The following is a 27148-nucleotide window of genomic DNA, read 5'->3' as shown; positions in this document are numbered from 1 at the left end:
CCCTCACCTCAGCCCTGACCCCTCACCTCAGCCCTGCTCCCCTCACCTCAGCCCTGACCCCTCACCTCAGCCCTGCTCCCCTCACCTCAGCCCTGCTCTCACTTCAGCCCTGACCTCTCACCTCGGCCCTGCTCCCCTCACCTCAGTCCTGTTGGAGACTGCAAATGGGCCCTCAGATCCAAGGGCCTGCCTTCCATAGGGTGCCCACACAGGACCAGGCAGGAGACAGCTCAAGGAGCTTTTTTCTGGTTGTTTTATTTCAAAACCCTAGGGTGTGTCCCCCCCTCACCACACCCATCCCCACCCCCACCCCCGGACATGACAATGCCACACGCACACACAAGGCTGTGAGCTGCACACAGAACACAGGGGCTGCGCTCACGACAACATGAAAAAATATACATTATATATAATACCCACTCCTGCGCCCATCCCCACAACCTAGCCACCTCCAGGGCATGTAGGAAGGGGCAAGGGCTACAGGACCCCAGATAAGGGTTAGAAGGGACAGAGGACAAAAGGGAAGAAAGTGGGGACGGTGAGGAAGCAGGGATACCCAGAGTGAGATGGAAACAGAGGTGGCGGCGGATTGTCAGGAGTAGGTGGGACAGAGGCCCAGAGGGGCAGGGGGCAGGAAGGGGAGAGGAGGGCTTCCTTCGCTGCCATCCAGGGGGCTGCCCTGGCTACTGACAACTCCGCCCACAACACAGCTCAGGGCTGGTGGGGGAAGAGAGAGACATGGTGAGTGACAGGGGCAGCCGACATTGTGGGCAGAAGAGGCAGCCAGAATCTTCCACACAGGGGAGTAAAGGCCGGCAGGCACGGAGGCCCGGGGTGGGGGCGCTGGTGAGGGGAGAGTGGGGGTGGGGGTGGGGGTGGGGGACGAGTGGGGGCCCTCTGGGATTTCAGGTGAAAGGATAACTCTGAAGAGCTCTCTCCACCTTGGTCTCTCTTCTCTCAGAATGTCCTTCTCTTTCTCTCTGGGGGTGTCTCTGTCCCAGCAGGGCAGAATTTGCCCTCTGTCTGAGGAGGGGCCTAGGCCTTAATAGCGGTGTGGGGGGGTCTCGATGATGCGTCTCTCGTCACTGCTGGGCGAGTCGGCAGCCTCGGAGTCACTGCTGTCTTCATCCTCTTGCTGGCCCCCGGTGACCCCCGACGCACCAGCCTGCCGATTCTGGTAGGACTGGAGAAGGTGGAAGAGAGGACTTAGGAACCCACACGCCCCCAGACCCCCAGGGCCTCTCCTTTGGGAGGCTCACCTCCCTCAATGCTCTTGCTCCTCCCCACCTCCCATCCTCAGGCCCCCAGCTTTCTCCTCCCTGCTTTGGCTGCTCTGTCTAGAACTTTCTATCCAGGCCCCGTTCACAAGTTAGGAGTCTGCTATGTCTGCTCCCGCTGAGTTCTTGACTCTTCAGACCTCCACGTGCACCAGAGCCACTCACCTCCATGGGGTTCACAATAATGGTGAGAGCGGAGTCATCCCAGAAGAGGTCAGGGTCCTTGGGGTCGCTGGACACCCCTGGGGGCCCGCCGGCCCCCGCCACGCGGCGGTGAAGGGAGTGGATGCGCACCAGGCCCAGGATGACCATGAGCACCAGGAAGCCCACACACACCACGATGATGAGAGTCGCCGCGCTGGGGACCACTGCAGGGACAGCAAGGGCTTAGGAGCTATGGCCAGACACTCGAGGGCAGTCAGGGAGGGGGGCTGGCGGAAGAGGCAGCCCTGGGAAGAGGCAGTCCCCCCAGGGACAGAAGACAGGGCCCAGGTGGCCCAGAAGAAGGGAAACTGGAAGAGAACTCTGGCCCCACCAGAAGAACAGGAAAAGAACAGGAAAGAACAGGAGAGAAGGGAACAAAGGGGAGCAGCTGCTGCTGGCACCAAAGGACAGAGGCAGAGGGCAGAGGTGAAAGAGAGGCAGGCCCAGGGGAGGCGGGGAGCCGCCCTGTTCTCAGCAGAGAGCAAGGATTGGCGTCAGCCTGTGCCTACCCCTCAGACCCAGAAAGGAAGTGAATGGCGCCAGTGGGGACAGGAGAGGCAGCACACAGATTTATGAAGCAAGAGAAGAGAATGTCCTCATGCATCATGAGAAGCAGTCCCATGTCTGGCCAGGCTGCCAGGACGAGGTGCCAGCCCCAGAGGTGGGGCACAAGTCCAAGAGGCCAGGAGCAGCCCCTCACTTACCCCCTGGCCCGAGCTCACTCCTGCTCGGTGACACCTCCCTTCTCCTTGTAGGCTCAGGTCTCTGAGACATCTGGGGCTTCTGCTCCTCCAAAATTTCCCTCTGAGGTACACCCACCTCGCCCTTGGCCCTCCCATGCCTCTGGCCTGGCAGCCTCGTTCGGATGCCCAGGTTCAGGGGGGCATGGACCCTGCAGGGCAGGGACACAGAGAAGGGCGCGTGCACCCTCACATGGACCTTGGAGCTGATGGTGGTGAAGAAGATGTGCAAGCATAGATACACACCCAGGAAGAGCATGTGGGCACACAGCTGCACAAAGTTTGCCAACCCCTGCACCCGAGCCAGACCTCTGCTGACCCACACACCTGCCCACACCAGCCACCTGGCAGCCGGCTCACACAGCAGGTGCAAAGGGACATGACTGAGGGTGTCCAGCAAGGCACAGTAGAGTTTTACGTGCAGATTCACCCAGAAGCCTGCCAGCTGGACAAAGCAGGCCACCCCCTGGAGGAAGAGGTAAATGCTCCAGATGCAGACTCTGAGGGCCAGGGAGCGGGCAGCCATGAGCACGGCGCTGCCTCCCTGCTGCACACAGACATGCAGCACCCGGAGAGGCAAGAGGAGGCAAAGCAGGAGGGTCCACAGCCCCAGAGACAGCAGGTGGCGGCAGAGACCCCATGCACGCACCCCCAGGCTCAGGGCCCACATGGGCAGCTGCGTCACCACAGCCCACATGGGTACACCCCTGCCTGCCGTTTGTGTGCACCGCAGCTCACCCCAACACCAAGGCTCCGTGAGGCACAGCCCCTGGGCAGTCCTGTTGCTGCAGGACTACTACACATACATGTTACATACGTGCATGCACGCACACACACACTAGCCCACACAGATGTCTCCCAGTCCCGATTTACCCCTTCCTTCTAAAACTCACATGGCAGGTGACAGAGCAGAGCGAAGAGCAGCACAAGGCACAGGAGCCCCCCACAGAGACCTCCACGCACCCCAGCTCCCCAGCAGCCAGCACAGGCAGGCAGGACCGGCCAGGTGTGTGGAGAGTGGCCGCCTGAGCAGGCTCACGGGCTCACCCTCACCCTGAGGCTGCCCTGACAGCTCTTTGCCAAGTCGGTGCCCAGCCTGACCTGACCCCTAACCCACTTGGGGCCGCTGGCCAATGAGAGCTGACTGAGCAGCAGGCTTCCCAGGGCTGGCCCCAGGGCAGAGATGGGCCTGTCAGCATTTCTCAACTGCCTGGACATGGGTGGAGGGAAGATGGGGACAGAAGATCCTTTCTGGCCATCTGCAGCAAATAGTCCCTCCCACATCTCCACGTCAATGGGCAAGATTCAGGGGTGGTGACCCCTCAAGCAGACTACCCCTGTGGCCCAGCGAAGGTTCTGGAAGTACTGGAGACACCCTCCCTCCCCAGGTGGAGGCTGTGGCAGGTGAGCTTGTTCTAGGGGCATAATGACACCTGGTCTGTGCCTTGGTCAAATGCATTTATTCCTCTGTCCTTATTGAGAGAAGGATATGTCAAGAGCAAGAGATGACCACAGGAAAGACAAAGCCAAAACAGTTCTATACTTGCCTGTCAACAGGTCAACAAAGTGGCTACTGTGTGTAAAATTTGCCAGCAAGCCAGCGAAATGAAAGGATTTCAAAATTAGCTACAGACAGAAATCGACAGCCTAAGAAGCACAATCAACCTTTCTTGCTATATTAGATGCAAGCTATTAATTCTGGATTTAAATGACCTCCGCAGACAACACCAAGGGGCCCTGGAGCCAACGGCCCAGCCCAGGAGAAACTCCTGGCTTCAGCAGGCTGGGAGGACACTGTTGAAACCCTGCCCACGGTGCCACCTGGTGCCTCCTTTGGAAATACTGGTTGGCTCCTACGAGATGACTGTCATTACCACTCAGTTTTTCCTTTTGCTTTAGCAGCAGTTTAGAGTCAAGCTCGGACCCGTGCTAGCAACTGCGTAGTGTCTCATAGACATATTTCCTACGCAGAATATTCCCTGGCTTCATCTCATTTCCCTCTCAGCAATGTTCTTTTCTCCTTACTTCCTCACACATTTCCCACTTTTCTCCTCTTGCCTCACACATGTATGCGTTAAATCTTCGATAGTTTATAGGGAACAAAGTAGGAAATGGTCCCCTGACCATTTCCACATTCGAGTCACCCAAGAGTCTTTAAAAAGCACAGCCGCCTGCACCCCTCCCCCACACACACTCTGGTTTCATCAGTGTGGGGGGTAATCTAAGCATCAAGTGCTTTTACAGCCCCCAAGTTGTCCCAGCTGCATCAAAGTCTGGAATGACTTGAGAACCTTGTCTTCATCACCTTATCTCATGCTTCTCAGACATCATGCTCCCTAACCAGGATGCCCAAACTCGCCTCCAATCTCAAATCCTCATTGTCACTCATGCCTGTCCAAAGTCCCTTGCACCCCTCCAGGGCCAGACTCCAAGCTACAAGCCCCACAGCTCCATCCCGGACAGTCCATACTCATGCTCATCCCTCTTTTCTGGTGCTTTTAAAGAGCTTCTGAGACAGGAACCTCCTGTTTCATTGTGGGAATTTACATCTCTCACTGCTTCTATAGATGCTGGGAGCAATTTGAATTGCAAAGCCATCATTCTGTAAGGGATGGCTTTATGGAGTGAGCCTCCTGGGAGAGATGTCAGTCACCAATGGCCTCATGTGAACTAAGAACCCTACACCCGATTCAGGTCAAAACTGGGGGTGGGGGAGACTGGAATCAAGGAAACCTAGTTGGCATGTGTTTCAGCTCAGATCAGAGGCTGGGGGTGAGGAGGTAAAGCAAAGGAGCACCCACACCTTCTGAGCACCCCCAGGCAGCTGCAGGGGGTGAAGGTGCAAAACTAGACCTGCTAGGTTGCTGGGGGCAGACGGGGAGGAGGCTCTGGGTGGTGAGAATTCAGACTCCCTTCGCTTGGGCTGCATCCCAGAGAAACAAGGATTGAGAGCCTCACCAGGCGCAGCAGTGATGCCAACCTGGATCTACGTTGAGCCTAATTTGAGTAGCCAGTCCCAGCCCAGTATCCAACCCAGATGAGGACAGTGAGAGGATTCCCAAGGCAAGAACTAGAGAAAGAACTAGAAAATCATAAAAAGACAAGGCTGGTCCCAAGGGTCTGGTCAACAAAGACAGGCTTAGTTCACTCACATGTCTCCATCAACTGTGTGACTTTGAACCTTTGCAACTCAGTGATGCCTTAAAGTTCCCCCTCGCGCTTCCTGTCATCTGCTTTGTGTACTGAAGCACAGTAAAACACTTTAAAAGACCTCTGCAGTCATTTTCAGGAACAACAAGGAATAAAGGGGACAGTCCCAGGAAAAGGAAATACAAGAGACAGTGGGACTTCTGGGCAAGAGAGGAAGCCAGACCAAGTCCCTGGGATGTCGAGAAACAAGCCTCAAAGGAGCCTAGGGAAGTCCGCAGGAGCTCCCTCAAAGTAGGTGCAAAGATAAAAGAGTGAGACTTTTTTTAATTAAAAAAATACGCCCAACATAAATGGACAGGGTGCAGGCTCTGAAGTGCTACTTCCTGGATTTGAATCCTTTTAGCTGTGTGACCTTGGAAAAGATACTTAACCTCTCTGGACCGCCATTAGCTTGCCTTTCAAGACGGTAATTCTAGCAGCGATTTCATCTGTGTCTGTTTGACTAAAGGGGCTGATGTGCGTAAAAGCCCAGCACCAGGGTGGCCAGCTCGCACATGCTTTACTGTTCCTATTGTTACATGTATTCCATGTACTGAACTCTCAGGGTTATTCCATGTACTGAACTCTCAGGGTAATGCTCAGTGACCATGAACTTCTTCCAAGAAAGCATCTTCAGAACACCTTACGGAACCTCCACAGGCATCTCTAACATGCCAAAGAGCACTAATGTCCCACAAAACCCAGATCAGAGAATGCCATTCAGCGAAGTGAGGGAGGTCTAGATGTTCAGGAGACCCAGCTCCAAGCCCAGCAGGGACATCCCAGGTGGACAGCTCCTGTGACACTCCCTATGACATTTTCAAAAGTGACAAATCCAGCCCCCTTGAGAGTGCCTTTAATGTTTAAAACTGAAAATCACACCATACTACTAGCTGAAATCTGGCCTTTTACGACACCATGGATGGAAGTTAAACAAACTGTGCTAGGTGGAATGGGTCAGAAAGAGAAAGAAAATACTGAGTGACTTCACTCAGTATAAAGAAAGAAATGAACAAAATACAACAATTTTGTTTCCAGAATCCTTAGATCTAAGAATTCTGGGAACAAAACAATGATTACAGAGCGGGCAGGAGAAGGAGACAAGCGGAAGGAGTAGAGGAAGTCAACTGGATAGCGTGAGGGCCCTTGAACTTAGCGGGTGGGGATGCTGTGGGGATGCTGATATGTGACGCTCACATATCAGGTGTGAGATTGTTCTGCTGAAATTCACCTAATATTATAAAGCAACGGTATTTTTTAATGACATCCAGAGCCAACTCTGGCAAAAGGGTATGCTAAATTGGGTAAGAGCTAACTGGGCCAAAAGCAAGGTATGCCCACAAAGTAACAAAAATAAATGCAATTCCTACACTGACTTTGAAAAATTCTGAACCATTCTGAAAAAGCTTTCCCAAAAACCACTGTCAGCCAAAATTCCATCAGGATTATTTTGCAGTCACTCATTAATCATGTGGGAGATGATTCATTTGATATTAGGTGTCAATAAATCTCAGGTTGCAACGTAGTTTGATCCCAATTTCATAAAAAGGACTTTAAAAAGCATAGAAATAAACCCTGACGTGTGCTATACCTCATCAACGCTGGGTTTCTCTGCATGATGGAATGATGCCTGACTTTCCTTCTCCACATCTCTTTTTCTCTAACTTTTCTACTATTCAGCAACACTTAAACTGAGAATGGAAAGTCGCATTGCTAGTCAAGGAGCACGGCCAGGAATAAGATGGCTTTAAAGAGGGGCACTCCGTCGGGAATCATGCTTGTGTGCAGGAGGGTTTTCCTTTAGAAACAGCCGCGTGACTTTATAGGGAACACACAGTCACCCCTGAGAAGGTGGCGACTCTCTCCTTAAGGACAGGACTGTCTCTAGCCTATAATCCTTTTATATTCCTAGTACCCTAGGTTTGGCACACAGTGGGTGCTTAATAACTGCTGGATACCATCACTGCCCAGGACCCTGGACTCAGCCGATATTGGGTACCGGGAAGCAGAGGGACAAGGACCTGCACCCACATGGACTCTTCGATTCCAGAATGGGTTCCTGGTGAGATGCTCACGTTCCTGGGATACAGGATTAGAACACAGAATCGCCCAGAGGTGCGGAGAAGGCAGCCCAGCCGCCCCGCCCCGCCAGCCCCACGCTGCCTCACGTACTGGAGTTCCGGTGGGAGCTGGCCAGGCTGTGTCCTGCCATCTCGGGGGGCGGCTGGTGGGCACGGTGCAGGAACTGCTGGGAGTTGAGCACGTGGCTGGGGTGGGCCACCCGGTTCATGCTGTGCAGGACGCTGACCTGGAGAGAGGGCAGGCTGTGGGCACACACGCCAGGTCCCTCTCCTCCTCTCCAGAGCCGCTCTAACCACTGCCCCACTGCTGCCCCTTCCACATCACCAGCCCAGGAGTCGTCCACGCTTCAGTTTTCATTCCCACCAGCTATGGGTTCCAGCAAACTCCTCCTGGTCCTCGCTATGGGGAGTTACCTCCACGATGAATTCATTGCTGGAGTAACGGCCGTTCATTTCTGAGCAGGAAAGTCGGAATTTCCGGGCATAGATGGCAGCTCCGTGTCGCAGCCTATAACGAGCCTGCCGCAGGATCTCCTCGTACACCGTGATGCTCTCCACCCCTGGGGGCCGAGGAGCAGGTGGGTGCAGGGGCCGGTGGGTGCAGGGCCCACTCCGACTCCCATCGGCTGACACCACATAGAGGAGCAGAGTGGGTCAGTGCCACCCCCACCACCCTGGCAGGGACTCCATTTCCTTTCTAACAGCTCAGTAGTTTGGGGGCAGGGACAGAGGAAAGGAAAGGAGGACAGCATGTGAGGTGGAAGGGAGGTGGCAAGTGAGAGGAAAAGAGCAAGGAGAAAATACAGAAGGAGGCCCTGGAAGAGAAGGGGGAGGGGCCTGGCTAGGCCACCGTCTCCCCTACTGCCCTGTGCAGGGCCTTTGGAGAGGAGACTTTCTCTGGAAGCTTTGGAATCATTACCGCTGCTGCTTAAGAGACAGGCACGTAACTTAAAGCTGTGACGTGAGCATGAGGCCGGTGAGGTGGAAGATGGAGGAGACAGTTGGAGCCCAGCAGCTAAAGGAGTAGAAAGCTAGGGGGAGAGAAGCCGAGAGGGTGAGGGAGGAGAGAGACTTAATGGGAAATAGAAGAGGAACCGGCTGTCAAAAGAAGCAAAGAGAAAGAAATGTTTGCCCTAAGCCCTGAAGCTGGGGGAACGCCAGGCTGGGGCGCTACCACATGGCATCTGGACCACATCCCTGAGTCTGGAAGGCGGGGGGTCTCGGCAGTGCCCAGACACTGGAGCACGGGGCCACTGACCAGCAATGGTGAGGTAGGCGGACGTGTTGGTGAGCTCCAGCCCTCGCTGCTGCAAGGACGCCGTGTCCAGCAGCAGACTTTCCCGCTCGGGGTCCAGGTCATCCCCCACCAGAGAGATCTCGCAGCCGTCCAGGTTGTGCACGATCTCGTCCGACATGCGTGTGTCTGTCACTGCACGGGAGAGCAGGCCCGGGTCAGGGTCACAGCCCCTGTCCCTCCAGGTCACTCCCCAGCACAGCCAGCCGCATTTTCAAAAAACGTCTTTACCCAACAAGCTCCGTACGCCCACGCTGACTCTGCAGCAGACCCTCTTGTCTGCAGTTTCACTTTTCACATCCAAAAGTATCGCATACAATAAGATACTTTCAGATGCAGAGAGAGTGACTTCACTCACATTGCTTATTAAAATATATGGTTGCAACATTTTGTGGGGGTGGAGTGGGGAATGGGATCAAAAACGGTGGGGGGAGGGAAATGCACGGGATTATGGTGATGGCACACGGGTGATTTGGTGATGGGAAACCCGCGGGGATTATAATTGAGATGGAAAAAAAATGTACAAAATGCTGTAAAAATAAACTTTTGTAATAAAATATATATATATATGGTTGCAGTTGTTACTGTCATTCATCTCTAACTGTGCCTAAGTTAGAAATTAAACATTACAGAATGTATGTATGTGAAAAGTATAGTATCTATAGGGCTCCACTGGGGGTCTTAGAAGGTATCCCCCGTGGGTAAGGGGGCACCCCCCAATGACAGGTGGTCCTACTCAAGCAGACACAGGATGAAATCACCCTCTCCATCCAGCCCCAGATTTCTACCCCCACGCTGACTTCAGACAAGAACCCATCTCTGCATGATGTCCTCACCTGTACCCTGCCAACTCTCATCCTTTTTGGCCTCCACCTGGTGAGAAATGGAGCAAGTGATTTGAAGATCAGGGAACAAAGGAACCCCCTCAGGCCCCTCGAAGTCCACAGCTGGACGGGCAAAATGAGCAGTGCCACTCAGCAGGATCTGGGGTGCATCCGGCTGAAGAACCACCACGTAGCCCTCCACTTCAGGGATGGAGACACAGGATTCTTCGCTGAAGCACCTGCATGAGAAGGGGGGGAGAAGCATCGTGTGACCCCAACATCCCCTCCCTTACAAGCTATATTTTCATTCTGCTGGGCCTCTATCTCTACAGTAGAGCCCCCCGTGTCAGAAGGGTAAAAGAAGGAAGGAGGAATCAACTCTGCACCCCCCCACCTCCCAGGAGTAAAACCAGAGGGAGATGTCACTGCAGCAACAGGGCAGGGACAAGGGTCAGACAGCTCTGCCTGCAGGGTGACCACCTCATCATGCCCTGCCCAAGGCTGTGGCCCAGCTCTCAAGCTATCTTGCCAACCAAATTCACAAAAGTAGACACACATCCACAGTTCTATAGCCAGGAGGTTAAAAAGAAAAGATGTTCAGTACAATATCTGGGATATACAAGGCAAGAAATATTCAACAGAAGCAGGGTGAGTTGGGGGGGAGCTATCAGAAGATGTCCTTGAGGTGTCTCCCATTCACTCCCTTCTCTAGCAGAGAAACACTTCGGTAGGTAAGCGAATCTGACCCTCTTGGGCCTGCCGCCACTGTCGTATAAGCCACCTGATCTCGGTCTCAGAACACACTCTCCCTGGAGAACTTAGCCAGGCCACAGCCCCCAGCTGCACAGCCACTCAGGGCTGTACACCCAGGTAGCTCCAGCTCCTTCCTTTGCCAATCAATAACAATAGCTCATCATATTCTCCTAACGTTTGCTGCCTGATGACGTCTTTTGCCTATGTTATTTTGTTCAACTTTATCTCAATGCAGTGAAATAGAGATAAGTCAAAACTCTTTGATGAAGTCAAATCCATTCTTCTTATTCCAAGTCCACTCAACCACAGCAGCCAGCTTCCGTAAAAGGTCAGGGTTTATACCAGTCAATTTTATTTTTTAAAAAGTACCTCCTTGCGGCCCTCCCTGGTGGCGCAGGGGGTTAAAGCGCAGCACTGAGCAGCTAAAGCCACTTCCGCACGAGTTCAACTACCGCCTGCCCCGGAGGTGACCACATGGCGCGGCAGACCTCTCCTGACCCGCCCGCTGCTCCCCTCAGCAGTGTAATTCTTCGATCTGCCTGTTCTGCTCCCCACTCTGTCTCTGGTGAAGCCTCTCACCGCCCCTGAGCCTCTGGCCTATACCCCAGTTCTGTATGCACAAATAAATAAATCTTTAAAAAAAAAAAAAAGTACCTCCTTGCACAAGCATTTCACAAGGGTGTCAATAATCCAGGAGGGGGGACCACGGTCTGCAGGCATGTGCTACGTGAAATGATTAGCTCAACTGCTAATAGTGTTACTGAGCATGCCCAGCTTACAGCTGGAGACGAACGGAGAAGCTGCAGTCCTAGCAGAGAGGTTACCGATGCCCATGACTTGACGTGTCCCTGCACAAGGAGGGCACTCGAAGGCTGTCGGCACCGTCATCCAGAAAGGCTTAGATCAAAGCCTCCAGAAAACAACCCCACTGACCCTGAGAGCACAGCCTCCAGCAGACACTCACACTGGGATGGGCCTTCCGAAGGGGACACAGAATGGAGTGGGACTGTCCCAAACCCAAAGGCCAAATGACTGGAAAGTTTAAATGAGACCATCACAGGAGAGGAACAAACAGAAAGCCGCAAGACCTGAGATTTCTCGCTAAGATGGAAGTGGGGTGTCATGATGTGGAAAGGTAGGGATGATGGAGAAAAAGCCAAAGGGCTGGTCTATGAAGGAGTTTGGCTTCACTAGGCAGAAGATTGACACAGGTGAATGGTGAGGGGTGTCCTAAGGGGAGCAGAGAAACACGAGGCAGGAAAGGCAGGCAGGGGCCAGATTGGGGGGATGGGGGGCTTTCAGTGCCATTTTTATGGACTGGGAATGAGGAGGAACCATCAACATCAGTCCTCAGGAGATAATAAAATTCTGATTTAAGATCACTAGCAGCCCCAGGGAGCAGGTAAACTGAAGTCAGAATAGGGACAGGTCAACTAATGAGGAGACTAAGACAAAAGACCAGGTGAGAGGGAAGAGAATCCGGGCTAGAGTCCTAACAGCAGATGGAAAAGCAGAGCCAGATTCCAGACACCACCGATCTAGGTGACCTGGCAAACTGCTGGGGCGTGGAGAGTAACGACAGGGAGGATCAAAGATGACTCAGAGGCTTCCAGCCTGGGATGGCAAGCAAGAGGCACCATTACAGAGACAGAAAGCTCAGGAGGAGGGGCTAGTTTGTGTGTTGAAGCTCATTACTTCAGCACTGGCACGTCTGCTTGCACAACTTCTTGATAAAGGTTATCGCAAACAGGTAGATACTCAAAATCAATGTAACGAGGACAAAGCTAGAAAAAAAGATGGGGTCATCATGTGGTCAGGAGTTAATGCCACAAGTTAATGGGCTTTCTAGGAAAGAGGATTAGAAAAAAAAATAGAGAAAATCAACATTCACTGAATTGGTTGCATAAATCTGGCTTACGTGGACATAGGTATGAGAAGAATAGAATATCAGAAATCAGAAAGCCTCACATACTGGGGCCAAGATGTGTGTTTATCAGGGAAAGGGAGGTGTCTGTTGGTCTATTTCATACACAGGTGAACACATGTGCATGAAGAACACACACACTTTTCCGTATTTGCTACCATGACCTCAAGGAAGCATTAGGGCAACACTAACTAGCCTTAAAAATGTAGAAAATTGGCCCTCCCTGGTGGCGCAGTGGGTTAAAACACAGCACTGAGAAGCTAAAGCCACTTCCGCATGAGTTCAATCCCCGCCTGCCCTGGAGGTGACCACATGGCGCCGCAGATCTCTCCTGACCCGCCCGCTGCTCCCCTCAGCAGTGTACTTCCATGATATGCCTGTTCTGCTCCCCACTCTGTCTCTGGTGAATCCTCTCACCCTCCATATCTCTGGCCTGTACCCCAGTTCTGTATGAATAAGTAAATAAATCTTTAAAAAAAAAAATAAAAGAAGTGGAAGGAAATTAGATCAGACCACAAACCGAGAGGATGTCAACACTCCCCCATGGAATCCCACCTACAGAAATCCACACTAAGCCAGCCCTTCTGTGGCCATGGTCCTAAATAAACAGGCGGTAAGGTAATTCCTGGGTGTCTGGAGAACTAAGCCCTTCAGCCCTTAAACCAGCACAGCCCTGGTCTGCGTACACCTGACTTCATCTTTCTGTGGCTTCAGCTCCACACCATGACCCACCATTCCCGAAGCTGCCTGCCTTCCACAGCTCTAACTGAGATGCCTGATAGTCGTGCCCAGTCACTGTCTGGGGCTCAGCACCCTCACCTCTTTAAATCTACTAGGATAGAGCCAAAAGATGCTTACCTCCATACAGTTTGTGCAAAAACTGAGACAGAGTGGGGGCAGAAAAGCTACTTACTCAGGAATCCTGATACTAAGATCAAGTCACGCACCCACCACATGACAGGATCTCCTAAAAACTGCCCCATAAACCACATTCAGGGGTGAACATATCTTCGTATAATAACCAGACTAGAACAGGCATGGAACTGGATTCTGGCTATATCACTGACTGCTCATGACAATTCCCCAAGTTAGATGTACTGTTCTCCTTGTTTTACTGCATTTTCTCAGTGCTAAAAAGCTAGTGGTAATAGACTCTATGTCCTTAACTATTATTCTTTTATTAGCTCTCAGTTAATCTATATTTTTAAATACCAACTATATTTAAACCTTGAGTCAAGTGCATTTTTTTCTTATGAAGAGTTGAAAATCATTTACTCAGAATTCAAAAGTAGGCAGATTTTTCCTGGGAAGGGCCAGACAGTAAATATTTTTGGGGTCATTTCAACTGCTCAGTGCTGTCATCAGAGTGGGAAAGCAGCCACAAACAATATGCAACTGAATGGCACAGCTGTGTCCTAATAAAACTTTATTTACAAAAACAGGCAGTGGGCCAGACTATATCCAGGCCACGGAATACCAACTCCCAGGCTTAGATCATCCTATTTGACCTTGCAAGAGCTTGATGAATGAAGGCTAAAATAGGTGAACAAATAGAGCTCTTTGTCCAAGGACATCCAGGCAATGAGTATTGAGTCAGAATTAATATCAAATCTCCCAGCTTCCACTTCAGTACCTTCCCCGTCCTGCTTTACATAGCAACACTGAAAAGACTGAAGCCTCCACATCCTGGAAGTTTGGCTTCAAGAGTAATGAATCAGTTGCTGGGAAACTGAGTCTGGTCCACGCTCTTCTGGCTCACATGGATACCATTGTGGAACAAGACAGGTGTGGTCGCCAGGGGCCCAATCTCTCCATCCACTCATGAGGGCCATCTGCCCAGCCTTACAACTGCTAAAACCAAGAAGTCCTGACATTGTCTGGTTGTGCTATGAGTTGCCTTCCCCCACACTCACTTGACGGCAGTGGTGAGGCGCAGGGGTCTGACGCCAGGCGTGGCAAAGCGCAGGGTGTTCATGTAAGCCACATGCTGCAGGGCATGGTTGAAGGTCTCCACATCATCCCCCTCCAGGGTGAGCAGGGACTGCGAGGGGTTCACGTGGACCTGGGTCCCAGACACAGACACAGCTAAGAGCAAGACCGGGAGGCAGGAGAGGAAGGGAGCAGAGGTAGAGACGTGGGGCAGGGGCAGGGCGAGGATCATGCCCCAAGGATGGGCTAGAGGAAGGGGCTATACCTTCATGCCTTTGCCCAGGCTCTCGAAATCCCTATAGTCCAGCCCCTCCCGACATGCATAGAGGCACTCGATGACCTCGCGGCTCTCCAGGCGGCCTGAGCGCACGCTGAAACCAGCCAGGTAGCCATGGAAGTAGTGGTGGATCGGCAAGGGATCTCCTAGGGCAGGAACACAGGGGCAACAGGAGGTAAGAGGGAGGTATGGGAGCCCGGGGCAAGAAAAGGAACTGAATGGGAGGGGAAAGAGAGAGAGAGAGCAGCCTTGAGAAGGAAAATAAGAAGGGGAAATGTGGAGACTTAAAGAAGAAAGGAGAGATGGCAGAGCAGTGAGGTTAAGAAGACAGAGAGATCCAGAAGACAGAATCAATCCAGGGGGCATGAAAGAGGGGAGGGAATGGAATCGAAGCAATAGAAACAAGAAAACTGCAGGGATAGACGGAGAGGAAGGAAGACAGGACCAAAGGTGGTGTCAGGGAAGGGGATGAGAGGAGACAGGAGGAAGAGGAGGCGCCTGAGGAGAGCACATCGTTAGGGCATGCAAGGAGCCCAGGATGAATGTGTGTGAGCTTCACAGATGCCCGGATGCCCTGCTTATGGCTGCCTCCTGCCCCACACCCAGAAGCCAGTGCGAGAGCTCCTCTCCTCCACCCTGCAGGCAGAGGGGACTCCGCAGCCTGCTTGCTCTGTCTGGCTTCACCTCTCCCTGTCCGGCCGCCATTCAGGGAGCCTCTGCCCCCTGGTGGTGTGTGAAGCAGTTAACTGAGAAGCTGCAAGGGGCTGGGGCGGGAAGGGTGGCACCTAGCAGAAAAGTGGGAAACTCTCTGGCCTCCAGTTCTTCCACACACAGTACCTTGTGAGGTGTCAGTGCTGTTGTCTCCTCCCTTCTCCTTCTCTTTGTTCTTCTCTTCTGGGGGGAAAAAGAGGGGAGGGCAGTGAGCTCGGGGCTGTGGACCGGATGGGCAGGGAAAAGAAGGCTTCTCTGTCCTATCCAGACCATGGAGGATTTGCAAGCTCTCAGCTGGATCCCAACTCTGCTTTAGTTTGTTTGGACTCTGTTACAAATGCACTTAGAATGTTACTAAGGAAACACAGACTCTGGTAAGACACACACACACAGAGCCAGAAGGAACGGATGAAAGAAACGGCTTAAAAGTTGGAAGACTGATGGCTCTCTGAAGGGCAGCCTAGCCTCCAGAGGGAAACCAGCTGAGAACAGTAGTTACAGAGAGATTCTGGTGCTGCCTGAGAAGGGGTGGTCAGCACCTGTGATGACCAGCTGAATACATAGGGCCATGGGAGTGGTCTGCCTGTGCTCTGTCACTGGTCCCCAGTCACTAGAGGTGCCAACCCTAAGTGTCTTTGTGGAGAAGCTCAGGGACTCACCAGCCCAGCAGGCCCCAATCATGAGAGCAGGTTCCCTTCGGGGTGGGTGGATGAGACCATTGTCATGGATGAGGGCAGGGTCAAAGGAAATGCCGTCAGCGTAGAGCGTGACCGTGGGGAACTCCAGGTTCAAAGCATAGTGGTGCCACTCGTCATCACAGACCTGAGGGGCAGACAAGGCTCAGAATCCACAGCAGCTCAGCTTCAGGAGACTAACACAAAGGAAAACAGTCCCCACATCCTGCCAGCCCTACCACCAGGGCCTCCGACCCAGCTCAAAACCTATCAGGCACCATCCTAAAATTCCACTCTCCAGGGAAATCTTTATAAATATTCCCAAGAGGAGTAACACACCATTCTGTGAATAAATTTCCCCCCAACGTGTATCCATGTGTGTATGTATATATGTATGTGTATGTATATATGTGTGTGTATTTGTGTGGGGTGGGGAGGCTCTGGAATCTCTAAAGAAGCTTGGAAACCCACTGAATCAAGATGAGCTGAGGGGTGGCCAGCAGAATAAGGAGATTAGCAAGCTCTCTGCTTTATCAGCTTCCAAATGCTAGAATCCTTCAAGTTCCACTTGCTCCTTTCCCCTTTCTCTGTACCCTCCCTTCCTAGGGGTTACCTCATCTGCTCCCACAGGTTCTACTATCATATCCAGGTTGATAACTCCAAAATCTACCCCACCAGCCCAGAACTCTCCTTTGACTGCCGGATTGTCCACTTGGATAGCTCCCAGATACCTCACGTCTAGCCCGTACAGGCGTAATACCTCCGCGAACCGTGTGCATCCAATGAAGTTATGATTGAAATAAAAAGGGAGTCTCTGGCTGCCCCCTGCACACAAAATTGTGCCTATGCCATAGTCGTGGGCACTGCTTCACACAGGGGTGTTCGGAGCAACGTGTCATTAGGCAACTCCATCGCTGTGCGAACATCAAAGAGTATCACACACGCCCAGATGGGACGACCTGCTACACGCTAGGCTCCACGTATGGCCGACTGGGACTACCACCCCTAGCAGCCCATCCCTGACTGAATGTTATTTAGCAACGGGCAGCTGTGTGCTGTCATCTGTTAAGTGTGGGAATGCATTAGGCCTGAAAGCCAATGTACACATCTTCCCTAAAAATGTTTTCTTGCTAAAAAGACGAACCATCGTCTAAGTAGTTGGGAAAAGGACGCCGGCAGCCTTGCTCGACACAGACACAAACCATCAGTTTGCAAAATTGTGAAGTATTGTAAAGATAAGTGCGGTGAAACAAGGTGTGCCTGTCCAAGGCCGGCGGCCGGGCCCCATCCCAACGCTGCACAGCACGCCACCGTCCACCCAGGCGCTCACGGATGACCTAGCCGACATCGTTCGTCCTTCTCTTTCCCTCATCCTTGATATCCAACCAACCAGGGGGGCTGTCGATCCCGGGACCAGAGGGGTCTGGGAGCTGTGCTTCTGTGCCACGCTGTGTCCACTGCCACAGGCCAGAACCGGCCCCTGCCATCCTCATGGGTGCCCCCCCGCGGTCTCCTCGTGCACTACACCCTTATGCCTTCAACACGTTCCTCCAGAGTTACCAGAGAGGTCTCCAATCTGATCAAGTTATGTTCCTGCTGGGAGCCCATCTCTCATGGGACCAAATCTAACTAAACCCCAGCTGACAGCATCCACTGGACAGCCTGGTCACTGCCCAGCTCTCCAACTCATATGCAGCCTCTCCCTTGCTCAGTGTACTCCCTCTCACTGGTCTCTCTGCGCTTGGGACATGCTAAACGCTTCCCCAGCCTCAGATTTTCCTCTTCTCACAACTGTTTTCTCCTCCTTTGACACTTCAGTTCCCTGACGCTCCTCCCTAGACAATGAATCTAAAGTAAGTTCCCCTCTCCTTGCCTGCCCTGCAGGCCCTTGTATTGATAACAATTTATCATTCTAATATGTCTACCTGCTTTTAAAAAATCAACCACCCAGCTAAGATGTAAGCTCAACAAAAGCAAAATTTTGTTTCATTTCGCATTCTATTGTATCCCTGGAATTTAACAGGGGATAGAAGAGTTAACTGATATTTAATATATATAAATAAGGATAAATATAAGAAAAACACAAAGAGTACTGTTACCCGTGTTAGCAACATGGGAGAAAGATCATGAAGCAGCAAATGGCAGACTGTCTCTTTAAAAGAAAACCACAAAAAGCAGAAACTTGTGCAGTCAGCCCTCCATTATTCAATTTGTGGGTTTTCTAGACCCTTCACTTTCCTTTCTCTCTTCTCCACATCCTGCCTTTTCCCAGTCATTTATTTACTCAGCCACTTCACCAGATTGCGAGGAAAACAGGAGATGGAAACTTAAATTAGTCCCCCGGCCTCTGTGGTCACTTGGAGGCTGAATAAAGAAGAGGCCGCATCTGCAGGCTCGAGAGAAGATTTTATAGTTTTTGAGGTATCCATCATCATGGATAATAATGGTAAGAATTAATATTTCTAGTGAAAACACTAAGTGGAATCTTCAGTAGATCAAGTACATCACTGACTCCTGCCACGCTGGGATATAGAGTTCTTGGCATCCGGTTAATAGCCAGATCCAAGAGGTTTAGACACATTCACCGAGAACTGACGGCTAGTAAATTTCCCTGAAAGGCGTCAACCCCAAGCTGTGTATCTCAGAATTGTTTATTTTCTCAATTACAACACGCTAACTACTGGGAGTCAAGGATATGTGCTGTTAAGTTTCTAGCTAAGGAAGAGATAAGTAAAGCAAAGGGGGAAGACGGTTGGTTGGGTTTCATGTTAGTAGCATTTTGCTCCCTCATTCCTTTTAATCTAGGCAAGCTTTCTGCAGGAGACAGGGGAGAGGGTTGACCAAAGAAGGGGGTGGGGGATAGGATGAGAAGGAACTGAAAGTTGGGACACAGAACAACTCGGAAAATGCCAACCCCTGCCCCAGACCCTCTCTCCCTGGAGCTGGTCACATCCACCCCCTCCTGCCAACTTTGCAGGGAGCCAGCCTGGGCCTCACCTGCTCCAGCTTCCAAAGGAACTTGACTGGGCGGGCGCTCTCCAGCAGGGGCCAGTAGAGGAAGGCAATTCTGCAGCCGTGGACAGTCAGCGAGTAGTGGGAGAAGCCATCCTCTGGGGAGAGGATGGGGCCAGTCAGAAGTAGGGTTTCAGGCAAGAACAGGTTCAAAACACCAGAAGGGAGGGGACACTGGGTTGTCTTCTCCCTCTCTCTCTCTTCTCCCCTCTCTCTTCCCTCCCTTCTCCCCTCTCTCTCCCTTTGTCTCCCTCCCTTCCCCCTCTCTCCCTCTCTCCTCTCCTCTCCCTCCTTTCTCTCTCTTTCTCCCCCTCCTCCCCTCTCTCCTCCTCCCACTCTCTCCTCTCCCCTCTCCTTCCTCTCCCCTCTCTCCCTCTCTCTCCCTCCTCTCCGCTCCTCTCTATCTCTCTCTCTCTCTTTTTCTCCTCTTTTTCCCTCCAGCACTCAAATTGACTGAGACCAACATCAGCCAGCCTTCTCCCACCCAGATCTTTATTGCTCCTCTGGTTAACACAAATAGCAAAGGTAATGATCCTGTTCAGGTCAAGAGAAAGGAGCTCATAGAAGTGGCTGGAAACAGAAGAGCAGGTCAAGGCTGAGCCCTTTCTAGAGGGCTGTGCCTTGCAGTCAGGGAAAGGGGCGTCTGGAGAGGAGCCCACTGGCCTTAGGGGAAGAAGAGAAAGTGGTGGAAGGGAAAGGATGGGGCATCCTATCACCGAGGCACTTCCACTGCAATGACCAAGCTTTAGTGAAAGTAGGTCTGTGGGGGGTCCGACTGCAGGCTGGGCTGCACAAGGACTGGGCCACTGTGGATGAAAATGGCACTAGTATGGGCTCAACCTGTCAGGTTGGGAGTGAGTCACAGACTCTCAGGGAGCAGCCAACCCAGCACTGCCAACTTGCCAGTGAGGAGGGAGGAAGAGACCCACGCACAGTCACAGACTGGACAGTGACAGAGGCGGCACAAGAAACCAGGTTCCCCAGCTCCGCGCCACGGGAAGGCTCACCGTTCTGGACAGTGTTACACACAATGGTTTCCTCTTCCTTCTTGCCCTTGTTGGGCGTCACACCATGCTTCATCCAGAAGGACAGGGTAAAATGGTCACTGAGGCTGTCCTGGGGCCCCGAGCCCAGCCCGGCTGTGCCGCCCAAGGGCACCTGCACAGCTTGGGTGCCATTGAACCAGTAGATGAGGCTGCTGTCCTGGCTGTAGTGCACAGAGAGTCCCGCTGTCCAGTTGGCATTAGGGCCGGGCATGGGCAGCAGATCTATCTCTCCTGTGGCTGCGCCTGCAAGAGCCCCATGACACGAGTCAGGTGGGGAAAAGGAAGCAGGCAGGGAAGGATGAGTGGTGGGAAAAGATGTCCTATAGCGAGTCTCACGGGCTCTTCTGGCCTCCCAAAACCAACAGAGGGGTGCTAGGAATGTTCTCCGATGAACTCGACCCATGTCCAGCTCTTCGTCTCTCCTTACACTGTCAACTGTGGACCAGGTAGCTGTCTTGTGCAATGACCATGCATCTTTGCCAACCATGTGTTTATTACTTTCAGGGCCACAAGATCTAACCACATGCTGCAAACCGCCCCTCCCAGCCCCCCAAAGATATATACTCCAGATCCCTGGAGTCAAAGACAGAGCCTGGTGGGGAGGGACAAGCCTGGGGGGAGGGGCACACCCACCGCAGAGCTTCCGCAATGCCCGCTCTGAGTAGTTGTCACGGTCACAGCCCTTGGCCACGTGGCTGGTCTGCAGCTCTATGGTCGCCTGAATGTTCCACAGAGGCTCATCACAGGTCTCCAGGCGGATACCAGGGAACAAAGCCAAGCTCCCAGCACCAGGTGCATATTCAATCCTTTTGTTCCAGCCTAGACAGGTGAGAAGGAGAAGACAGTGGAGAAAGAGAAGGGATAGCAGCCCCTTCTATGGGTTCAATTCTCCCTGCTGGAGACATGTCTGCTGGCATCTCAGCTGCTAGGAGAATGGCCAGCCAGAGTAGATACCTGTGAACTTGCTCCCAAATATGTCTCCCCTGACCTCCAGCCTAGGCCCCATGATTGTCAGAAGGGACGAAAAGAGAGACCGAGAAGAAAGCTGGCAACTGCCTGTGCGGTGCGCCTCACCTTGCCAGCTGGGTTTGCAGGTGGGCTTCACCTGGATCTCCACCTCGGCGTCGTCAGCTGCGCGCTTCTTTCCGCAGTCATAAGCCGTCACCGTGAACTTGTAGAGCCTCTCGCCACTGTACTGCAGCTTCTCCGTGTTCTCAATGTTCCCTGGGATGGGAGTGGAAGGAGAGAGAGTCAGGAGTGCTAGAGAAAGCCAGGGAGGCACAGGGAGGACTCGGAGCTAGTCAGGAGGCAACTGAGTTAGGAAGCTGGGAAGAAGTTCTCTGGGAAAGACACTTCTGCTTCTGGGAAGGAGGGTATGGAATGAGAGCCTGAGAGGCAGGGGACCTGGAGAGTGCAGGCCTGGGGACTCCTGAGGGGAGCGGGTGCGTGAGGGCCGGGTGGCAGGGTGGGCAGAGCGGCTCACCATCGTTGTCGATGAGGAAGGGGGTGTTGGGCGTCAGGATCTCATAGTAGCAGATCTGGCTGTACTGGGGCGAGCAGTCACCGTCAATGGCTTCCACCCGCAGGATGCGATCATACAGCTTCCCCTCTGTCACCGCGGCGCGGTACTGCCGCTCCACAAATACGGGGGCAAACTCATTCACGTCGTTGACCCGCACATGCACGGTGGCCCTGTGGGCACCCGCGCCGGGGAGGGGTGAGGACTAGTCAGCCAGGGACTCAGAGCAGGAGGGGACACCCTGCCCCCAAGCCCGGGACAATGGCACGCTCCCCCTGTCCCTCAGGGGGCTGCCCAAGGCAGGGTGACCAGCGTGAGGGGCAGGAACAAACCCAGGGATGCCCGCAGCTGATCCTGTTGACTTCTGTGCAGATGTTATAGGCTGGGTTGCAAGATCAAGGTGAAGGCAGAGGATTTTGTATCCAGCAGCTTATTCTATCATATTAGTCAAAGGTGATGGGGTAACCAAGGAAAAATGCGGCCTAAGCACCAAATTAAAAGCAGCCATGGGGCGGAAAATGGCATTGGCATTTTCTAAAAGTTGCCTGGAAGGAGCAGTGCTCACATGTACATGTGCGCCCAGGACCCTGCTTCCTCAGGCACCCGCCAGCCGAGAGGAGCCGGGGCTGAGCCCAGGATCGGGATAGCTAGGCCCAAGGGCCAGGGTCTTATCTCAATGTGAGAAACTGAGTCACAGAGAATGGTTTATCAGCCACCTAACAGTCCAGGAATCCTGACTATCAATCTTTCTACCCTTCTCAAATGAAAAGTTGGCCAGAACTGAGCCCTTTTTATGCTGTGGCCATTTCCTGCCCACCATCAGTGGAGCTCTGAGTGAAGCATGTTATGAATCATGTATATGCGTGTTATGAGTCACGTATGTGCGAGGGGCCAGTTGGAAGAAACCTCACGGATGTGTGCTGAATGTGCTCATCCTCCTCCTCCTCCCTGTTCCCTTCTTATCATGTTAACACCTCTGTCCTGTGTCATCTGAGGCACCGAGGTCTAGAATGCACATTTTTTACACACACCTCATTAATCATCACAGCAACTCAAAGAAGGAGCATCATCGTCCCCATTTTACAAATGAGGAAAAGCAGAAAGGCTAAGTAAGTGGCCCAAAGTCAAAAGAGGTAGAGCCAGGGTAGACTGCACTGAGCGCCTCTGTGTTTCTGTCACCCTGACTGAAGACCCCTGCTGTACAGGGACCCTGCCCCTACACCCTATGCACACAGAGAGAAGAGAGTGTGGGTGGGGAAGGCTGAGGGCTTGAGAGCAGGGGACAGAGCAGGGGACGGGGCACAGGGCGCGTCTCCTCACTTGTGGGACTTCTTGGTGTTGACACCGTCGGGGCCCTCTCCACAGTCGTAGGCCTGGATGGTGAAGGTGTGCTCCTTCTGGGCTTCGCAGTCCACAGGCTCCTTGGCCCGGATCAGCCCTTCTCCCGTTGCCTTGTCCAGGATCACCGCCTCGAAGGGCACCCCAGATCCATGGAGCCGGAAGCCACAGATCTCACCTGGCCCAGGGGAGGGGAGGGTGAGCGTCCTGTACCACCTCCAGCCCTTCTTCTCCATCTTGGCTTCCCACCTCACCTCTCCTCCTAAGCTCCTGTCCCTTCTCATGTATGTGTAAACACGGCACTGATTCTCAAGTGTACCCCAACGCCAGCTTCCCTGAACAGCAGTCCCTCAGAAGCGCTGCGTGAGCTCTGGGAGAATCCCCCATCACCCAACCGCCATCTTCATGTGACCCCATCCCTTCCAGAGTTCACTTCTTCCACTCTCCCAAGGCCTCTCCCTCCCTGGACATCCCTTCCTTCCCTTGTCCTCTGCGCTCCTGCCTGACCATCCCATGACCCCAATTACCTGCGTAGCGTAGGGGTGCATCTTTGTCCAAGGCAAACAGTGGGGGGTTCAGCAGGACAGTGTTGTCATTCTCCATGACGATGCCCTGGTATTCCGCCTCTATCCATGGCTTGTGTTTGTTGGCTGACCCCCCAGGGAGAGGAGAGGAGAAGCCCCTGTGAGCTGGACTTCCATTCCCATACAACCCTGGGGAACTAGACACACCCCCACTCCAGCATCATCACCCATCCCCCCCACCTGCAGAAGCATCCACTGGAGGGAGAAGGACTAAGGACAAAAAATCAGCTATTAAAGGTGTGAGGTGGTCTAAGGAAGGTCACAGACTCCTCCTATAGCAAGACAGGCCGTTTCCATGGCAATAGCCTGCCCTGGGGGAAGGGGACCACTATCTCCCCTGGGAAACATGATCAGAAGGTAGAGAACTTTATTTAGGGATTTCAAGTGCTGGAGAGTAAGACTGGGGGTCCAGAAAGTAGTGGTAAGCCTTGGGGAAGGAGAGAGAAGGATTGATAAAGGATAGAGTATGTTTTGGGAAAGAAGGTCTAGAAGTTTCCCAAGGTCCTGATTGCTTATCCTCTCCACCACCACCTCATTTTAATCTTGATTTCTTCACTCTGTCTTCTCCCAGCCAAGTCCAACCCAAGGCCATTCTCCATAGTAGCGGGAAGAGGAGACAGGAGAAAAGAGACACAAATATAGGACAGAGGGAGGGGACGGAGAAGCACAGTGGTGGAACAGAGAATCAATGCCGAGTAACTGGACCAGGAGGGCTGACATCCTCAGGGATTAGCCAGCTGGCCTAGAAACACGACAAATCCCCTCCCTGCCTCTCACCCCTACACCCAAGAGAGCACACTCAGAACCTGTACATTTCTAGGGCTACCAAGCATTTTTCCTGAACCCCACTTTGTACAGAGTCATGAATTAGTCCCAAATCTGACTTAGCCCACCCCCTTCCCTTCAACCGCCAGTTAATGCAGGATGGACGTGGAACTCACTCAGCCTCCAGACCTCTCCCACGTCCAACAGACTCAGCTTGTCTGTTTCCCAGGACCAATCTCCCACTAGCTTGCTGAGGGCTCTGGGGAAAGGGTAGCATGTTTCTGGGGGCCCAGGCTTCTTCCTATCCCCTAAACATTGGCCCTAGACTCAGCCTCCACTGCTGGCTCTAACCCCATCATGCCACTGCCCAGGATCCCAAGGCACATCCTGTCACGACCCATCAGGGGGATGTGGTGGAGGAAGACATATCAGAGGGAAACTGAAGCGCCAACAGGCAACTCAGTCCTGAAGATGTCCTGATTTCCACTCTTCGCTGCAACCACATCCCAAAAAGCCTTCTGATATAGGAAGGCCTGCTCTTTCTTGCCCTAACCCCCTCTAATGGCAGGGGGGGAAGCCAGGAGATGGTGTTCAGAAGGCAGCACAGAGAATGGCAGGAGACCAACACTCTGGTCAGGGACTGAGGTGAGGAGCCACGGGGAGGACGGAGGGGCTCCCACCTCACAGCCAAAGGTGGACACCCTCTGCACACCTCCGCCCCTGCTCTTCACCCTGGGGCTCCCGGTTCCTCTCCTCCCACCTACCCTCTTCCTTCAATCTCTTTAGCTCCCTCCTCTTCTCACCTTTGCTTCCAAATGTCTTCACCTTTACCCCTTATATCCTCTTCCTCCCACCTTATCCACCTCCTTCTCCGCAGCTTCCCCTCTCACCCCTCAACTAACACCCCCACACACCCACTTCTAACCTTCCCTGCCTCCCTCCACCTGCCTGGGCTCTCTACCCCCCCCCCCACACACACACCCCTCCCTCCTCGCCCCTGCGCTGGCCTCACTCAGCTGAAGGTGTCTGCTGCTGCCAGAGAGGGCAGCTCCGTGCCCCGCGGCCCAGCTGTATGCGGCGTGAGGGTATGGATGCAGAGGAACACGCCAAAACATACGTGCTCCGAATCGCTGAGCTGCAAGAAGCACTTCTCCCTGGGATGGGAAGGCGAGGAAGCAGATGGCAGGCACAACCCAGAGAAAACGAGCACTGAGAGAGATGCGTGTCACCCCGCAGGAGCAAGTCCTTCTGAGACCTGAGCTATCTCCAGCTGGGAGAGGTGGGGGAGGGGTGACAGAGACCCCGGAATGGGAATGGAGACCCAGGGGAGCAACATCCCCAGAAGGAGAAGCACATGGATAGAGATGATGGCTACAGATGGACCAGAGAAAAGGCGATGGCAGGGGTCATGTGAGAGGCCGGGCAGGTCTGAGGAAACGACGGTGATGGGGAGAAGGACACCTGTCATGTGCCAGAGAGCCTCCCTGGGCGCTCCTGCCCACCCCTGCCCCCACCTCCTGCGCCCGGACCCCTTTCCAAGCGCCCACCCCCACCTGGCTCACCTTTGTTGCAGGAGCTAGAGGGGAGCAGGGAGGCCAGCAAGAGGGGCAGCAGCAGGAGAGTCATGGTGTGGGGTGGGCAGGGCCGGGCCAGGCTTAGACTCTCCCCTGGGAGCCTCCAGCCGGCTGATGCCACCTTTGGGGGAGGAATGCAGGGGCTCTCCCGGCAGGGGAGGGAAATGAGCTGGGGGCAGCCGGAGACAGAGAGGAGCCCACGGCCCACACTAGTCCATTCGGCGACCTGAGCAGACCCCAACCCCGGTGGCCGAAGCGGGGGACTTGCGGCGGCTTCTGTCGGCTCCCAGCCCCGCGTCCTCACTCGCTCATTCCCACCCCATCCCCGCTACTGCAGGATGACGTCAGCACCGCCAGGCGAGGACTGACGGGGCCGCGGGCCAATCGGGGGGCCGGGGGGCCCAGGCGCCGCAGGGGGGGCGGGAACCAATGGGACCCGGAGCAGGGGCGGAGAATGTGTTAGAGTTTTTCCCCCTGACTGCAATTTGGGGGAGCAAGGGAACTGCGGGGGCCGGGGAGGAAGCTGGAAAGCCGTGGAGGGGGTGGGATAAAAGAGGGACATTGGGAGATTAGCGAAGCCGAAGCCTAGCGCTGGGGAAGGGAGACGTCAACGGAGACCCGAGGGAGGCAGGCGAGGAGGGGCAGCATTTGCGTCACACACACACCCCAACTCTGCATTAACCTCTTTTCGCAGCGAGTCCCTGCTGCCTCCTGGCAACCCTGAGGTCAACCCACACCCTGGACCTCAGAGAACCTAGCATTCAGAGTCCATCGAGGGGCTCCTAGGAGTTCAGCAAGGCCATGGAAGAGCTCTAGGTCTGGAGGAGTGAAATGTTTGCGCAAAATACACACCTTTACCTGTGGACGATTCACCACCAGGTGGAATTTTTCCCATTGCCTAGCCTCCCCCTCCTGCAAATTTCCCATCTTAAACCATGACGAACCAACCCCATCCTGTCCCAAGCCAAGAAAACTGGTAAGTTTGAGAGGTTGGTGTATATATGCATTTGGGGTGACCATCCTCTAGCACTGCCCTCCCCCAAAGGTGAGGATACATCTAGTTGTCCAAGGTGAGGATATCATCAGTGATTAGGGAGAGGCAAATCCCCGGATACCAAGCCAGGGTAGGCTGTACTCCTGAACAGCTGACCAAACTCCTCCCCTTCAGCTGGAACTTTGAACTCAACACTTCTTCAGGCTCCTGACAGTCCTCTTGCGCTCCCTGCCTCCCTGCTAATGACCCTGTAGGACTCTGCAAAGGCAGAAATGGGGGGGGACTCAGCTTGGAAACTGTCAGAGGCAACTGTGGAGGGCATTATGGATTTTTCGTCCTATCAAATCCTGTCCAGTTGGCTGCCCCTTCACTCCCCAACAACTCCCCCTGACTCAGGCCTCTGGACTCCATCCGGGAATCTCAGGTGAGCCTACTCTGT

The 27148-nt window shown here is 53.5% G+C and overlaps 2 protein-coding genes across 2 annotated transcripts; both read right to left on the bottom strand.

The window, feature by feature from the left end:
• Positions 1–274: 274 nt before the first annotated feature.
• Positions 275–26055, bottom strand: CLSTN3 (calsyntenin 3). The gene is made up of 18 exons (XM_004692919.2): positions 25704–26055; positions 23320–23442; positions 22775–22970; positions 21419–21627; positions 21010–21159; positions 20569–20754; positions 19897–20178; positions 18875–18987; positions 15863–16025; positions 15330–15386; positions 14481–14638; positions 14200–14348; positions 9622–9848; positions 8750–8920; positions 7906–8051; positions 7583–7718; positions 1443–1645; positions 275–1183 (listed from the first exon to the last, which is right to left on the bottom strand). The coding sequence occupies exons 1-18, from the start codon at positions 25765–25767 to the stop codon at positions 1043–1045; spliced, it is 2874 nt and encodes a 957-aa protein (XP_004692976.1). The 5' UTR covers positions 25768–26055; the 3' UTR covers positions 275–1042.
• On the bottom strand, positions 1661–5905 carry LOC105854355. The gene has a single exon (XM_012732499.1). The coding sequence runs from the start codon at positions 2916–2918 to the stop codon at positions 2178–2180; it is 741 nt and encodes a 246-aa protein (XP_012587953.1). The 5' UTR covers positions 2919–5905; the 3' UTR covers positions 1661–2177.
• Positions 26056–27148: the final 1093 nt, after the last annotated feature.

Source organism: Condylura cristata, unplaced genomic scaffold (assembly GCF_000260355.1).
Source record: "Condylura cristata isolate star-nosed mole 26May11 unplaced genomic scaffold, ConCri1.0 scaffold00034, whole genome shotgun sequence".
Lineage (NCBI taxonomy): Eukaryota > Metazoa > Chordata > Mammalia > Eulipotyphla > Talpidae > Condylura > Condylura cristata.
The sequence above is the reverse complement of the archived record's forward strand: the minus strand, read 5'-3'. Positions and strand labels throughout refer to the sequence as shown.

Coding starts and splice junctions, on each gene's coding strand:
- LOC105854355 (XM_012732499.1), bottom strand. CDS start 2,918: ATGTGGGCTGTGGTGACGCAGCTGCCCATGTGGGCCCTGAGCCTGGGG.
- CLSTN3 (XM_004692919.2), bottom strand. CDS start 25,767: ATGACTCTCCTGCTGCTGCCCCTCTTGCTGGCCTCCCTGCTCCCCTCT. Junction 9,849..14,199: donor CGCCTCACCACTGCCGTCAA/GTGAGTGTGGGG, acceptor CTTCTCATGCAG/GTGCTTCAGCGAAGAATCCT. Junction 7,719..7,905: donor GCAATGAATTCATCGTGGAG/GTAACTCCCCAT, acceptor CCCTCTCTCCAG/GTCAGCGTCCTGCACAGCAT.